This window comes from Pongo pygmaeus, chromosome 10 (genome assembly GCF_028885625.2).
Source record: "Pongo pygmaeus isolate AG05252 chromosome 10, NHGRI_mPonPyg2-v2.0_pri, whole genome shotgun sequence".
NCBI classification, from domain to species: Eukaryota; Metazoa; Chordata; class Mammalia; order Primates; family Hominidae; genus Pongo; species Pongo pygmaeus.
In genome coordinates this window covers 86,317,764-86,332,621 of record NC_072383.2, presented here as the reverse complement: position 1 = coordinate 86,332,621, position 14,858 = coordinate 86,317,764, and the positions used below count along the sequence as shown (strand labels likewise).

General features: G+C 37.9%; 1 protein-coding gene across 11 annotated transcripts in view; it reads left to right on the top strand.

Annotated features, from left to right (window-relative positions):
- The first annotated feature begins 2,371 nt into the window (after positions 1–2,371).
- C10H12orf50 (chromosome 10 C12orf50 homolog) overlaps positions 2,372–14,858 on the top strand; it is a 50,045-nt gene continuing 37,558 nt past the window's right edge. For 4 of the 11 annotated variants that reach the window (XM_054442071.1, XM_054442070.1, XM_054442069.1 and 1 more), the window contains exons 1-3: positions 4,309–4,364; positions 6,634–6,753; positions 7,095–7,215. In XM_054442071.1, coding sequence (XP_054298046.1) covers positions 6,742–6,753; positions 7,095–7,215 — 133 coding nt within the window. In that variant the 5' untranslated portion in view covers positions 4,309–4,364; positions 6,634–6,741. Of the gene's footprint in view, positions 2,980–3,130; positions 3,207–3,507; positions 3,568–4,304; positions 4,640–6,633; positions 6,754–7,094; positions 7,216–14,858 lie in introns of those variants that run through there. The other 7 variants (XM_054442062.2, XM_054442063.1, XM_054442064.2 and 4 more) reach the window with 6 other exon arrangements.

Here is a 14,858-nt window from a genome sequence, read left to right as displayed (position 1 = left end):
TGACTAATATGTTAGTGCTCTAGTAAGCACCAAAGATGAAAGACACGCAATATGAGCCTGCTTTGGCCAACACAAAATACTTACAGAATTTTCAGGCCTACTCCCAGCCCTGGAGACAAATTTCCCATCATTCTTCATTATAGGAGTAATCATCCTCATAGGGCAGTAATAGCTTTTTTTTTTTTTAGACGGAGTCTTGCTCTATCACCCAAGCTGGAATGCAGTGGCGCAATCTTGGCTCACTGCAATCTCCACCTCTTGGGTTCAAGTGATTCTCCTCCCTCAGCCTCCTGAGTAGCTGGGATTACAGGCGTGTGCCACCACGCCCAGCTAGGTTTTGTATTTTTTTTAGTAGAGACAGGGTTTCATCATGTTGGTCAGGCTGATCTTGAACCCCTGACCTCACGATCCACCCACCTCTGCCTCCCAAAGTGCTAGGATTACAGGTGTGAGCCACCACGCCTGGCCGTAATAGCTTTTTTTTTTTTTTAAGAACAGAATGAAATTCACAACAGTAAAGAATAGAACTGAAGAGAATAAGGAAAAGAAAAAAGGGGGTGAGGGAGAAGGAAAAGAAAAGAGAGTTTAAAAAGGTAGAGAAGGTAAGACTCCAGGCATTCTAAAGACTACCAAAATGTACAGATCCATTTTATGTGCTCTGCAATGACAAAAAAAACAAAAAAAAATCCCATGTGAGTTTGACCTGTTTTTGCTGTGTCTACTGGAATGTAGCTGTTTGCACCTAACTTCAAGAAGTAAACACTTTTTTTCAGACTTTCTCCTTTGTAAAACAGGAATTCTCACAATGGCTTTAATCATGTTACATGTAACATGCAATAATAGCGTTTGGTAAGAATATTTGAAAACAGTCCAATGAAGCTACAAGTTCGCAGGTGTAGACAGTGTTTATCTGGAGGCAAAACCCACTTAAAATATTTCTTAGGGATGTTTCTCCCAGTAGCTTAAGTACTTACTTCATGGGTGCTTTGTTCTAGAGTTAGAAGACAGGGCAAAACAAAATGTAGTTATATTTTTCTATGTATCTTTGCCAATATTTTCAAGGGTTTAGCCAAATCTTTATTCTCTACTTCATTTACCTCTCACACTACCTCGTTTTTTAATTATGTTCAATTTACATTTAAAAACTTTTTTTCTAAATTTTAGTTTATTTTACATATCAGATTTTTATCCTAAAGCATTATCTTCAAAAAGTTCATAGCAGCTTAGCTTGTTTTACATAACCAAAGTGGGAATTCATATTTGTCTTAGTCTTTTACATTTCTAATTAAACATACATGACAATTTAAAAATACATTTTTATCTAGAGTAATCTGTGATTTTCATGGCACCTTTTATGTTATTTATTGATATGATTTGGCTGTATCCCCACCCAAATCTCAACTTGAATCGTATCCCCCAGAATTCCTATGTGTTGTGGGAGGGACCCAGGGGGAGGTAATTGAACCATGGGGGTGGGTCTTTCCCATGCTAATCTCATGGTAGTGAATAAGTCTCACAAGATCTGATGGTTTTATCAGGAGTTCCCACTCCTGCTTCCTCCTCATTTTATCTTGCTGCCACCAGGTAAGAAGTGCCTTTTACCTCCCACCATGATTCTGAGGCCTCTCCAGCCATGTGGAACTGTAAGTCCAATTAAACCTCTTTTTCTTCCCAGTCTTTATCAGCAGTGTGGAAGCAGACTAATACAGTAAATTGGTACTAGTAGAGTGGGGTGTTGCTGAAAAGATACCCAAAAATGTGGAAGTGACTTAGGAACTGGGTAACAGGCAGAGGTTGGAACAGTTTGGAGGGCTCAGAAGAGACAGGAAAATGTGAGAAAGTTTGAACTTCCTAGAGACTTGTTGAATGGCTTTGACAAAAATGCTGATAGTGATATGAACAATAAGGTCAAGGCTGAGGTGGTCTCAGATAGAGATGAGGAACTTGTTGGGAACTGGAGCAAAGGTGACTCTCGTTATGTTTTAGCAAAGAGACTGGCAGCATTTTGCCCGTGCCCTAGAGATTTGTGGAACTTTGAACTTGAGAGAGATGATTTCAGGTATCTGGTATTGCTGAATCTGGAAGATTGAATGCTTAGCAAAGGATTCAAAAGGTGACTTGGGTGCTGCTAAAAGTATTCCATTTTAAAAGGGAAACAGAGCATGAAAGTTTAGAAATTTGCAGCCTGATGATGTAGCAGAAAAGAAAAACTCATTTTTTGAGGAGAAATTCAAGCCAGCTGCAGAAATTTGTATAAGTAGCAAGGAACATAATGTTAATCCCCAAGACCATGGGGAAAATGTCTCCAGAGTATGTCATAGACCTTCATGGCAGCCCCTCCCATCACAGGCCCAGAGGCCCAGGAGGAAAAAGTGGTTTTATGGGCTAGGCCCAGGGTCCCCGTGCTGTCTGTAGCCTAGGTACTTGGTGCCCTGCGTCTCAGCCAATCTCACCATGGCTGAAAGGGGCCAACATAGAGCTTGAGCTGTGGCTTCAGAGGGTGCAGGCCCCAAGCCTTGGCAGCTTCCACATTGCTGTTGAGCCTGCAGGAGCACAGAAGGCAAGAATTGAGGTTTGGAAACCTCCACTTAGATTTCGGAAGATGTATGGAAACACCTGGATGCTCAGGTAAAAGTTCGCTGCGGAGGTAAGGACCTCATGGAGAACCCCTGCTAGGGCAGTGTGGAAGGGAAATGTGGGCTGGAGCCCCCACACAGAGTCCCTCCTGGGGCACTGCCTAGCGGAGCTGTTAGAAGAGAGCCACCATTCTCCAAACCCCAGAATGGTAGCTCCGCTGACAGCTTGTGCCATGCACCTGGAAAAGCCACAGACACTTAATGCCAGCCTGTGAAAGCAGCCAGGAGGGAGGCTGTATGCTGCAAAGCCACAGGGTCAGAGCACGCAAGACCATGGGAACCCACCTTTTTCATCCACATGACCTGGATGTGAGACCTGGAGTCAAAGGAGATCATTTTGGAGGTTTGAAATTTGACTGCCCTGCTGGATTTAGGACATGCAGGGGACCTGTAACTCCTTTGTTTTGGCCAACTTATCCCACTTGCAGTGGCTTTGCCCAATACCAGTACCCCCATTGTATCTAGGAAGTAACTAGCTTGTTTTTATTTTACAGGCTCATAGGTGGAAGGGATTTGCCTTATCTCAGATGAGACTCTGGACTGTGGACTTTTGGATTAATGCTGAAATGAGTTAAGACTTTGGGGGACTGTTGGAAAGGCATGATTGGTTTTGAAATGTGAGGACATGAAGTTTGGAGGGACAAGTGGTGGAATGATATGGTTTGGCTCTGTCTCCACCCAAATATCAACTTGAATTGTATCTCCCAGAATTCCCACATGTTGTGAGAGGGAGTCAGGGGGAGGTAATTGAATCATGGGGACGGGTTTTTCCCATGCTAATCTCATGATAGTGAATAAGTCTCATGAGATCTGATTGGTTTATCAGGGGTTTCTACCTTTGCTTTCTCCTCATTTTCTCTTGCCACCACAGTGTAAGAAGTGCCTTTCGCCTCCTGCCATGATTCTGAGGCCTCCCCAGCCATGTGGAACTGTAAGTCCAATTAAACCTCTTTTTCTTCCCAGTTGGGTATGTTTTTATCAGCAGCATGAAAACGGACTAATACATTTATGAAGAATATTTTATATTAATTTCTACTGGTTTTAATTATTTGATTAAAGATACTAAGTGGAAGATATCAATAACTGCTGATTGAAATGTTTCATCCTGGAAATCAGAGTATTTCCCTTGTTTTCAACAAATTCTCAAAGCCTTCAAGCACTCTGGAACCTTTCTGCTATAGGAAGAAGATATTCCTCTTTTTATGATGGATGAAAAATAAATGGAATATAGCCACAAGATGAATAAGTAGCCCAATATATTTTCAGGTACCTATTATCACAATTTGAATATGATTTTTCCCAAATCAATGGATAGCAGAGAGTACATATTTAAATAATTGTTTTTATTATCTTAGAATATGAGTAGCTCATTTACCTATGGCAAATTTTTAGTGTTATTCCCAAACTCTCTATAGAAACGAAGATTTAGAAATAGCTGTTTACTTGTGAAATACTTATCACTTTCTATTATAAAAGTATAAACTAGTTTATAGTCCATATTCAACCAGAACATTGAAAGATTAAAATATGCTATTTTATTTTTGCTAGTCCTTTGTAGTTAATATGCTAAAACTGTAGTTTACCTGAGTGAACACTGGCCTACAGTTATATGTGAGGTCATTTATGATGAGCAAACAATGGATTAGGTAACAATGAGGAAAATTCTAGAAGTTTGAGTTTGTGTGCTTACTAGCAACCACTTTCAACATTTCTGCAAAGCTAGAGAAGGTATCTTCTAATTTAAATTTCTTTAAGAATTATCTATTGTGTAATATACTGTCAACAGGAGGTCAGTTTTAAAGGAATACTACTGATAGCCTGAAAGACTGTGGAAAAGAAATTATTTTTCCCCCTTACACACTGATAGTTCTTGTATTTGCATTCCTGAAATTCATATATATTTTTCAAAAAAAAAAAAAAACATTGGATTAGCAGCAAGAGAGTTGAAAATGGCAGAAATTGGGAATGACTGCTATTTCTTTTTTAATTCCACATGCATAAAGGTAAATATTGCACAATTGACAGTACTTCACATGCTTAATCTTTTTAGTAGAATGAAGGAAGATATGGCAATAACTTGTATTGCTGAACAAAAATTTACTATTTTCTTGCAAGATATATATGTAAAATCTGGAGTAAAAGCTTATCATGTATTTTTGACATACTGAATTTCTCTGAAGAAATCTGAGATAATTTAAAATTATTATTTGTTTGAAACTACGCTTATATATGCCAGTTACATGCCTATAGCTTTTGAATCTTCATGTGGCACTTTTGCCTATATTATGACACCTTGAGACATTAACCTCCTAATATTGAAACATCATATGTTACAAGATATTGTTTTAGTTAATATGATTCCAGTCATTATAAATTCAAATAGTTGAATTCAGGTAAGTGTCAAACTTAGTGTAATAAATCTGTTTTCCTATTTGAAATTTATTAATGCAATTACTGAATTTTCCTCTGTCAAAAGTCTAAGTAATAACAAATATTTAAATATCATTAAAAAGAAAAGAAAATTAATATAAACAAATTGGCCACATATAAATTAAAGTTTATAAAGTTAAATGGGAAAAACTGACAATTCCTCCAATGTATTAGGATGAATGGATCTTAATAAAACCAGATAAAGGTAGAAACTCAATATTTGGAGCTTCGTGCTCATGCAAGAAATAATCCAGTGAAAAAGATGATATGTCTGGTTTCAAGTGTTTCCTCTCTGTTAGGAAACCTGAATGGAGTCAACCTCTCTCACCACAGAAATTGGATTCACTTCTATTACCTGTTAGATTAAATGCTAGGATAATAAAGAATAATAACAGATTTCATGTCCCAGGTGGGCAGAGTGTTTTGTCTATTTCACTGCTGTATCCCCAAGTACTTAGCACAGTGACTAATGAGTAAGTTACCAGTAAATAATTAAATGAATAAATAATAATAATAGCTCACAATACCTTATATCACATCATTTTTACAGCTAACCTGTAAGGAAAGTAGTTTTTATTTCCTGTATACAGATGAGAAAACTGAAGCACAGAGAGTATGTGTTAAGTATTAACTTTGTGACAATGGGCAAGTAGTGGAGCCCAGGGTTTCAAGTACCAGTTTATTGACTTGAAAACCCCTGCCCACTGACCCGTGCTATGACAGTATATGGATCTACTTTAACAAGGGGGAGAGAGTGAAGATGGAAGTAGCAGAGAGATAAAAGATAAAGAACAACCATGGAACATGTGCCAAAAGAGGGAAGAATGTTATCCACCTCTCTTCCCACACAACAGGGGCTTGTAGTTTTTACCAAATGTGCATTTACGTAAAAGAACATAGAATTTTTAAGAAGTAATAGCAGCTCATTGAAACAATCCACATTTACTTTTGTTGGCATATAAACAAGTCAGTGAGCATATGTATAGGCAATTGTTTATCTTTCTAAGCCAAAGGCACAGAACACATATATTTAATGTAGTGTATCATAATATAATAATTAAAATTCCACAATAACATAAATTTTAAGCTCCATAAAAACTTAACAGTATCTCCATAGACTGAGAAAACAGATTATCTAATAAAAGGATTGATTAATAGAGATCATTTTCACAATTAGAATATAGGTAGAGATTCTTAAAAATTTCATCTGGCTTTCTTCAGAAAGAGAAATTAAGTTGTTCTGTCATTGAATTGTGATGAAAGTGTCACTGGATTCTTATATCTCTATTCCTAGTGAACCATATGGATTAACGAATAACAAAAGGTAGCATTTTATCAGTGATTTGTGGCATGTTGTACTATGTAACCATTAGACTGTCTTGTTGCTTTCTCACTAAAGTTAGATTAATTTGCTAAAATTTAGACTTATGGTCTAAAATTGCTAGTGTATATCCTTGCGATTCTAATATAATCTACTCATATTTTCTTTAACTAATTGGCAGCCTATTGTTGTTGAACACTAACGTCAACATATTGAGCTTTCTACACTGTTTACTTTTTCTTTTAGGGTTCCCAGTGCCGATTCCGACACTGTGAAGAGGCCCTTGGCAGTGACACTGTGTGCTCATTATGGAGAGAGAGGAAATGTTTAGATCCACTTTGCAGATTTAGACACATGGAAATGCAGGTAGAATTACTTGGCATCATCATTTTTGTTAAAAAGTATTTCCCTTCAATAATGCTGATTATACTTTTACAAAACAATATGGAAGAAATCATTCTTCCTTCTACTATTTGATTTTAGGCATTTTGCAATTTTTTCAACTTAATGGAGGAACATGTTTTAGAAATACCCATTGCATCTTTTGAATAGCAGGGCTTAGAAACACTGAAAGCTGGAAGACACACATGATCCTAAATCAGTTAACTATAATTGTTTTTGTATCCTTGTGCTGTATTGTAGCACATTGTATTTGTTGTAAATATGGCATCTAATCATTACATTTCCCCCAATCTCCTTTTATCTAGCAAAACTGCAGCATTTCATGCTTCTGGGAAACTCAGCCTCTTGGTTGTGTGAAGATCAGCTGTATCTTTTATCACAGCAAACCTCGAAATATCAATGGATTATTTTTGCCACCAAGCAGCAGTGAGTACATTTTTTGAATAACATAGACTTACCATATTCTAATCTGGTTTTGGAGTAGCAGCATAGAATGACACATTTAAAAAGTATGACAAGGTGAGCAATGCAATTTAATAGCCAATGGGTAATTTGGAATGATTCTACATGAGATGAGAGAAAGCTTAGAATGAACCATTAAGTAACTAACAAGATGAAATGAACAAAGAGCAAGTTAAACTTTCTCTATGTGTATCTAAAATGGATTTTATTCAAATGAAAAGTAAGACAGCTACTGACCTCACTAAATAGAAGGAGGCTGTGTCTCAGCAAAGTATCACACAACTGAAGCCAAGTTTAGAGGTCATGCCTTCACTGGTGGTCTCTGTGAATGTGTGGAAAGCTATCGTAGGTGGAGAGAGCAAGGGCAGGATCTGGGTTACACACTTCTGTTTCTAGCAGAACAGCTATGTGTGATGGTTCTTTCTAACACTTTAATTGTGGAAAAAATGCAATGCCATTGCTACAAAAGCCGTGGCACAATTCAGTCTAACTAAACGGTATTGAGACTCTACCATGTGATGTACCTTAAAGTCGGTTCTGGGAAATGGATACAGAAGACACCACAGTGTAAACCAGTGAATGGTAAGAACCTTGCTGAAGAAGTTGGGGCTATTAGGTTTCCCTGATGCTTGTAACTACTCTACTTTCCTTCTATGGCCACCAAGTTTCTCTAATGGAATGTTTTTTTGTTTGTTTGTTTATTTTTTGAGACGGAGTCTCGCTCTGTCACCCAGGCTGGAGTGCAGTAGTGCGCTCTCAGCTCATTGCAGCCTCCGCCTCCTGGGTTCAAGCAATTCTCATGCCTCAGCCTCCTGAGTAGCTGGGACTGCAGGCACGCACTGCCACACCCAGCTAATTTTTGTATTTGCAGAAAAATATACAACCATGCTGATTGGGTTAAATTCATGATCACAAATCTCAAATGAGCCCTTACTGCTGACTGCCAATAACACTACATGGTACTCCCCCAGTTCATTCCTATTCTCCCAGACTGCTTTTTATCCCTCCTTCCCTCTCCTTAAACCTCCATTGTCTCCTCCTCTTTGATGATGACCTTATGTCTTACGAACTGAGAAACTTTTAATAAGAAGAGAACTTCTACAGATTTCTGTCACTACATCTACCCACCTAGTAGCATCGGTACTTACTTCTTCCCTACTCTCACCATGAATCATCCATACTCCTATCTAAGCCTATCCTTCCACTTGGTAACTAGATATTGCCTTCTCTTGTCTACTCTAAGACATTGATTTAATTATTCTTCCCTCTTTTTCTACATAAGCATTATTCACTCTTACTGAATCATTTCTGTCAGCATACAAACATGTATTTATTTAATTATTTAAGGAATTCTCCATTTTGATCTATTCTCTCACAAGCTACCACCCCATGTTTTTTTCCCGTTGCAATAATTCTCCTCAAAGTGGTTATTATTGCTGTCACCAAATCCTTCCCCCATTCTTTCTTAATCCCATGCAAATCAGGCTTATTCACTCATTTCAACTGTCACATACACATTATTAAATCCAATGGCCAGTTCCCAGTCCTTATGTAACTTGAACCATGAGCAGGATTTGACACATTTAATCACCCCTTCCTTCTTGACATAATTTTCCTATCTAGCTTGCAGGACACATTCTCTTCATTTCTCTTTCTTTTTTTCTTTAACTTTTATTTTAGGTTCTAGGGTACATGTGCAGGATTGTTATATAGGTAAACTGTGTGTAATGGAGATTTGGTGTACAGATAATTTCATCACCTCGGTAATAAGCATAGTATCTGATAGGTATTTTTTCTGATCCTCTCCCTCCTACCAGCCTCCACCCTCAATTAGGCCCCAGTATCTGTTATCCCTCTCTTTGGGTTATCATTTAGCTCTCACTTATAAGTAAGAACATGTGGCATTTGGATTTTGTTCCTGCATTAGTTTGCTAAGGGTGATGGCCTCCAGCTCCATCAATGTTCTTGCAAAGGACATGATGTCATTCTTGTTTTATGGCTGTGTAGTAATCCACGGTATATATATACCACATTTTCTTTATTCAGTCTACCATTGATGGGCATTTAGGTTGATTTCATGTCTTTGCTATTGTGAATAGTGCTATGATGAACATACATGTACATGTGTCTTTATGGTAGAATGATTTATACTCCTGTGTGTATATACCCAATAATAGGGTTGCTGGGTCAAATGGTAATTCTCTTCTAAGTTCTTCAAATAATTGCTACATTGCTTTGCACAGTGGCTGGACCAATTTACATTCCTACCAGCAGTATATAAGTGTTCCCTTTTCTCTGTAACCTCATCAGCATCTGTTATTTTTTGACTTTTTAATAAATAGCCATTCTTATTGGTATGAGGTGGTATCTCATTATGGTTTTGATTTGTGTTTTTGTGATGATTAGTGATGTTGAGCATTTTTTCATATGCTTTTGGCCACATTTATGTCTTATTTTGAAAAGCGTTCATGTGCTTTGCCCACTTTTTAATGAAGTTGTTAGTTTTTGCTTGTTAAGTCCCTTATAAATTCTGGATATTAGACCTTTGTTGGATACACAGTTTGCAAATATTTTCTCTCATTCTGTAGATTGTCTGTTTACTCTGTTAGTAGTCTCTTTTGCTGTGCAGAAACTCTTTAGTTTAATTAAATCCTTTTTGTTAACTTTTTGTTGTAATTGCTTTTGGCATCTTTGTCATGAAATCTTTGTCATGTCCTATATCCAGAATGGTATTTCCTAGGTTATCTTCCAAGGTTTTTAAAGTTTTTTTTTTTTTTTTTTTTTTTTGAGATGGAGTCTCACTCTGTTGCCAGGCTGGAGTGCAACTGTGCGATCTCGGCCCACTACAACCTCCGCTTCCTGGGTTCAAGCAATTCCCCTGCCCCAGCCTCCCAAGTAGCTGAGACCACAGGCACATGCCACCATGCCAGGCAAATTTTTTTTTTTTTTTTTTAGCAGAGACGAAGTTTCACCATGTTGGCCAGGACGGTCTTGGTCTCCTGACCTTGTGATCCACCCGCCTCAACCTTCCAAAGTGCTGGGATTACAGGCATGAGCCACCGTACCCGGCCTACATTTAAGTCTTTAATCCATCTTGAGTCGATTTTTGTATGTGGTATAAGGTAGGGGTTCAGTTTCCATTTTCTACATATGGCAAGCCAGTTATTCCAGCATCATTTATTGAATGGGGAGTCCTCTCCCTGTTTCTTATTTTTGTCACCTTTGTCAAAGATTAGATGGTTGCAGGCATGAGGCATTATTTCTAGACTTTCTATTCTATTCCATTGGTCTATGTGTCTTTTTTTGTGCCAGTATCATGCTGTTTTGGTTACTGTAGCCCTGTAGTATGGTTTGAAGTTGGGTAACATGATGCCTCCCTTTTTGAACTTTTTGCTTTAAGATTGCCTTGGCTCTTTGGGCTCCTTTTGGGTTCCACATTAATTTTAAAATATATTTCTCTAATTCTGTGAAGAATGTTATTGGTAGTTTGATAGAAATAACTTCGAATCTGTGAATTTCTTTGGGCATCATTGCCATTTTAATGATGTTGATTCTTCCTATCCATGAGCATGGAATGTTTTTCCATTTGTTTGTATCATCTCTTCTTTCTTTGGGCAGTGTTTCATAATTCTTATTGTAGAGCTCTTTCACCTCTCTGGTTAGCTGTATTCCTAGGTATATTATTCTTTTTGTAGCAGTTATTAATGGAATTGCATTCCTGATTTGACTCTTGGCTTGGATGTTCTTGGTGTATAGGAATGCTACTGATATTTGTATGTTAATTTTGTATCCTGAAACTTTGCTGAAATTGTTTATCAGATCAAAGAACTTTTGGGCAGAGATTATGAGGTTTCCTAGATATAGAATTATGTCATCTGCAAACAGGGATAATTTGACTTCCTTGATTCCTATTTGGATGCCTTTTCTTTCTTTCTCTTGCCTGGTTGCTCTGGCCAGGACTTTCAGTACTATGGTGAGTAGGAGTGGTGACAGAGGGTATACTTGTCTTCTTCCAGTTTTCAAGGGGGAATGCTTCCAGTTTTTGCTTATTCAGTCTGATGTAGGCTGTGAGTTTTATATAGATGGCTCTTATTATTTTGAATTATGTTTCTTCAATTCCTAGCTTATTGAGGGTTTTCAGCATGAAGGGATGTTGAATTTTATTAAAAGCCTTTTCTGCATCTATTGAGATAATCATATCTCAATATGGTTTTTACTTTTAGTTCTGTTTGTATAGTCAATCACATTTATTGATTTGTGTATGTTGAACCAACCTTGCATCCCAGGGATATAGCATACTTGATCATGATGGATTAGCTTTTTGATGTGCTGCTGAATTTGATTTGCTAGTATTTTGTTGAGGATTTTGGCATCTGTTTTCACTGAGAATATTGGCCTGAAATTTTTTTTTTTGGTTTTCTTTCTGCCACATTTTGGTATCAGAATGATGCTGGCCTCGTAGAATGAGTTAGGGAGGAGTCGTTCATCCTCAATTTTTTGAAATGGTCTCAGTAGGAATGGCACCAGCTCTTCTTTATAAATCTGATATAACTCGGTTACGAATCTATCTGGCCCTGGGTTTTTTTTTTGGTTGATAGGCTTTTTCTTACTTATACAGTTATAGAACTCAGTATTGGTCTCTTCAGAGATTCAGTTTCTTCCTTGTTCAGTCTTGGGAGGTTGCCTGTGTTTAGGAATATATTCATTTCTTCTAAATTTTCTAGTTTGTACCCATAGAGGTGTTTATAGTAGTGTCTGATAGGTTTTTGTATTTCTGTGGGGTCAGTGGTAATGTCCCCTTTGTCTTTTTTTTTTTTTTTTTGAAACAGAGTCTCACTCTGTCACCCAGACTGGAGTGCAGTGGTGCAATCTTGGCTCACTGCAACCTCTGTCTCCGAGGTTCAAGTGATTCTCCTGCTTCAGCCTCCCAAGTAGCTGGGATAACAGGCGTGCACCACATGCCTGGCTAATTTTTGTGTTTTTAGTAGAGACTGGGTTTCGCCATGTTGGCCAGGCTGGTCTTGAACTCCTGGCCTCAAGTGATCTGCCTTCCTCGGCCCTCCCAAAGTGCTGGGATTATAGGCGTGAGCACTGAACCTGGCCTCCCTTTGTCATTTCTAATTGTGTTTACTTGGATCTTCTCTTTTTTTGTCTTTATTAGTCTAGGTAGCAGTCTATCTGTCTTATTAATTTTTTCAAAAAATCAACTCCTGGGTTTGCTGGTCTTTTGTATGGCTTTTTGTGTCTCCATTTCCTTCAGTTCAGCTCTAATTTTGGTAATTTCTTGTCTTCTGCCAGCTTTAGGGTTGGTTTTCTCTTGCTTCTCTAGTTCTTCTAGTTGTGATGTTAAGTTGTTAATTTGAGATCTTTCTTTTTGATGTGGTCATTTAGTGCTATAAACTTCCCTCTTAACACTGAGTTAGCTGTATCTCAGAGAATCTGGTATGTTGTATCTGTTCTCATAAGTTTCAAAGAATTTCTTCATTTCTGCCATAATTTCATTGTTTACCCAAAAGCCATTCAGGAGCAGGTTGTTTAATTTCCATGTAATTGTATGGTAGTGAGTGATTTTCTTAGTATTGATTCCTATATTTATTGTGCTGTGGCCTGAGGGCATGGTTGGTATGATTTCATTTTTTTTTTATTTGCTGAGTATTGTTTTATGTCCAAATGTATGGTCAGTTTTGGAGTATGTGTCATGTGATGATGAGAAGAATGTATATTCTGTTGTTTTGGGGTGGAGAGTTCTGTAGATGTTTATTAAATCCATTTGATCAAGTTTTGAGTTTAGGTCCTTAATATCTTTGCTTTTCTGCATTGACAATCTGTCTAATGCTGTCAGTGGAGTGTTGAAGTCTCCCACTATTATGGTATGGGAATCTTAGTCTCTTTGTAGGTCTCTAAGAATTTGCTTTATGGATCTGGGTGCTCCTGTGTTGGATGTGTATATATTTAGGATAATAAGGTCTTCTTGTTGAATTGAACCCTTTACCATCGTATAATGTGTTTATGTTTTTTAATCTTGTTGGTTTAAGTCTCTTTGGCCTGAAATTAGGATTGCAACCCCTGATATTTTCTGTTTTCTATTTGCTTGGTAGATTTTTCACAATTTCTTTATTTTGAGACTATGGATATCATTGTATAATATGTGCAATGGGTGTCTTGAAGACAGCATATTAGTGGGTCTTGCTTCTTTATCGAGCTTGTAACTCTGTGCCTTTTAATTGGTGCATTTAGCTCCTTTACATTCAAGGTTACATTGATATGTGTGGATTTGATCCTGTCATCATGTTGTTACCTGGTTATTATTGCAGAGTTGTTTGTGTGGTTGCTTTATAGTGCCACTGGTCTGCGTTCTTAAGTGTGTTTTTGTAGTGACTGGTAACTGTCTTTCCTTTCCGTATTTAGTGTATCTTTCAGGACCTCTTGTAAGGCATGTCTGGTGGTAAAAAAAATTCTCTCAGCACTTGCTTGTTTGAAAAGGATCTTATTTATCCTTCACTTATGCAACTTAGTTTGCCTGGATGTGATATTCTCGGTTGAATTTTTTTTTCTTTAAGAATGCTGAATGTAGGCTTCCAATCTTTTCTGGCTTGTAGGATTTCTTCTGAAAGGTTCATGTTAGCCTGATGGACTTCCCTTTGTAGGTGACCTACCCTTCTCTCCAGCTGTCTTTAACATTTTTTTTCTTTTGTTTCAAACTTTGTTTCTTTGTTTTTCTTCTACCTTCCTAGTGCTTTGTTATCACTCTCCCCAGATTGTTCTTCCTCTTTTCCCCAATCTCTTACATGTGCAGAGTTAGTTCTTGGTTCTTTTTTTGTCTGTCTGTTTACTTTCTTGGTAGTCTCATCTAGGCTTATGATTTTGAATATGATCCACATGTCAGTGACTCCCAAATGTAACAAGAGACTCTATTTTATCTGGTGCCCTGTTAGCTCTCTGAAGTTTTCTACCACACTATATTAGTCTGCTTTTACACTGCTTTTTCGCTGCTGATAAAGAGATACCCAAGACTGGGCAATTTACAAGAAAGACATTTAATGGACTTACAGTTCCACATGTCTGGGGAGGCCTCCGAATCATGGAGGAAGGCTAGGAAGAGAAAGTCACATCTTACATGGATGGCAGCAGCAAAGAAAGAGAGTTTGTGCAGGGAAAGTCCTCTTTTTGAAATTTTGTCAGATCTCGTGAGACTTACTCAGTATCACGAGAACAGCATGGGAAATACCTGCCCCATGATTCAATTACCTCCCGTTGAATTCCTCCCACAACATATGGGAATTGTGGGAGTTACAATTCAAGATGAGATTTGGGTGGGGAAACAGCCAAACCATATCATTCCATCCCTGGCCCCTCCCAAATCTCATGTCCTCACATTTAAAACCAATCATGCTTTCCCAACATCCCCCAAAAGTCTTAACTCATTTTAACATTAACTCAAAAGTCCACAGTCCAAAGTCTCATCTGAGACCAGGCAAGTCCCTTCTGCCTGTGATCCTGTAAAATCAAAAGCAAGTTAGTTACTTCCTACATACAGTGGGGTTACAGGCATTGGGTAGATACAACCATTCGAAATGGGAGAAACTGGCCAAAACAAAGGGGCTAAA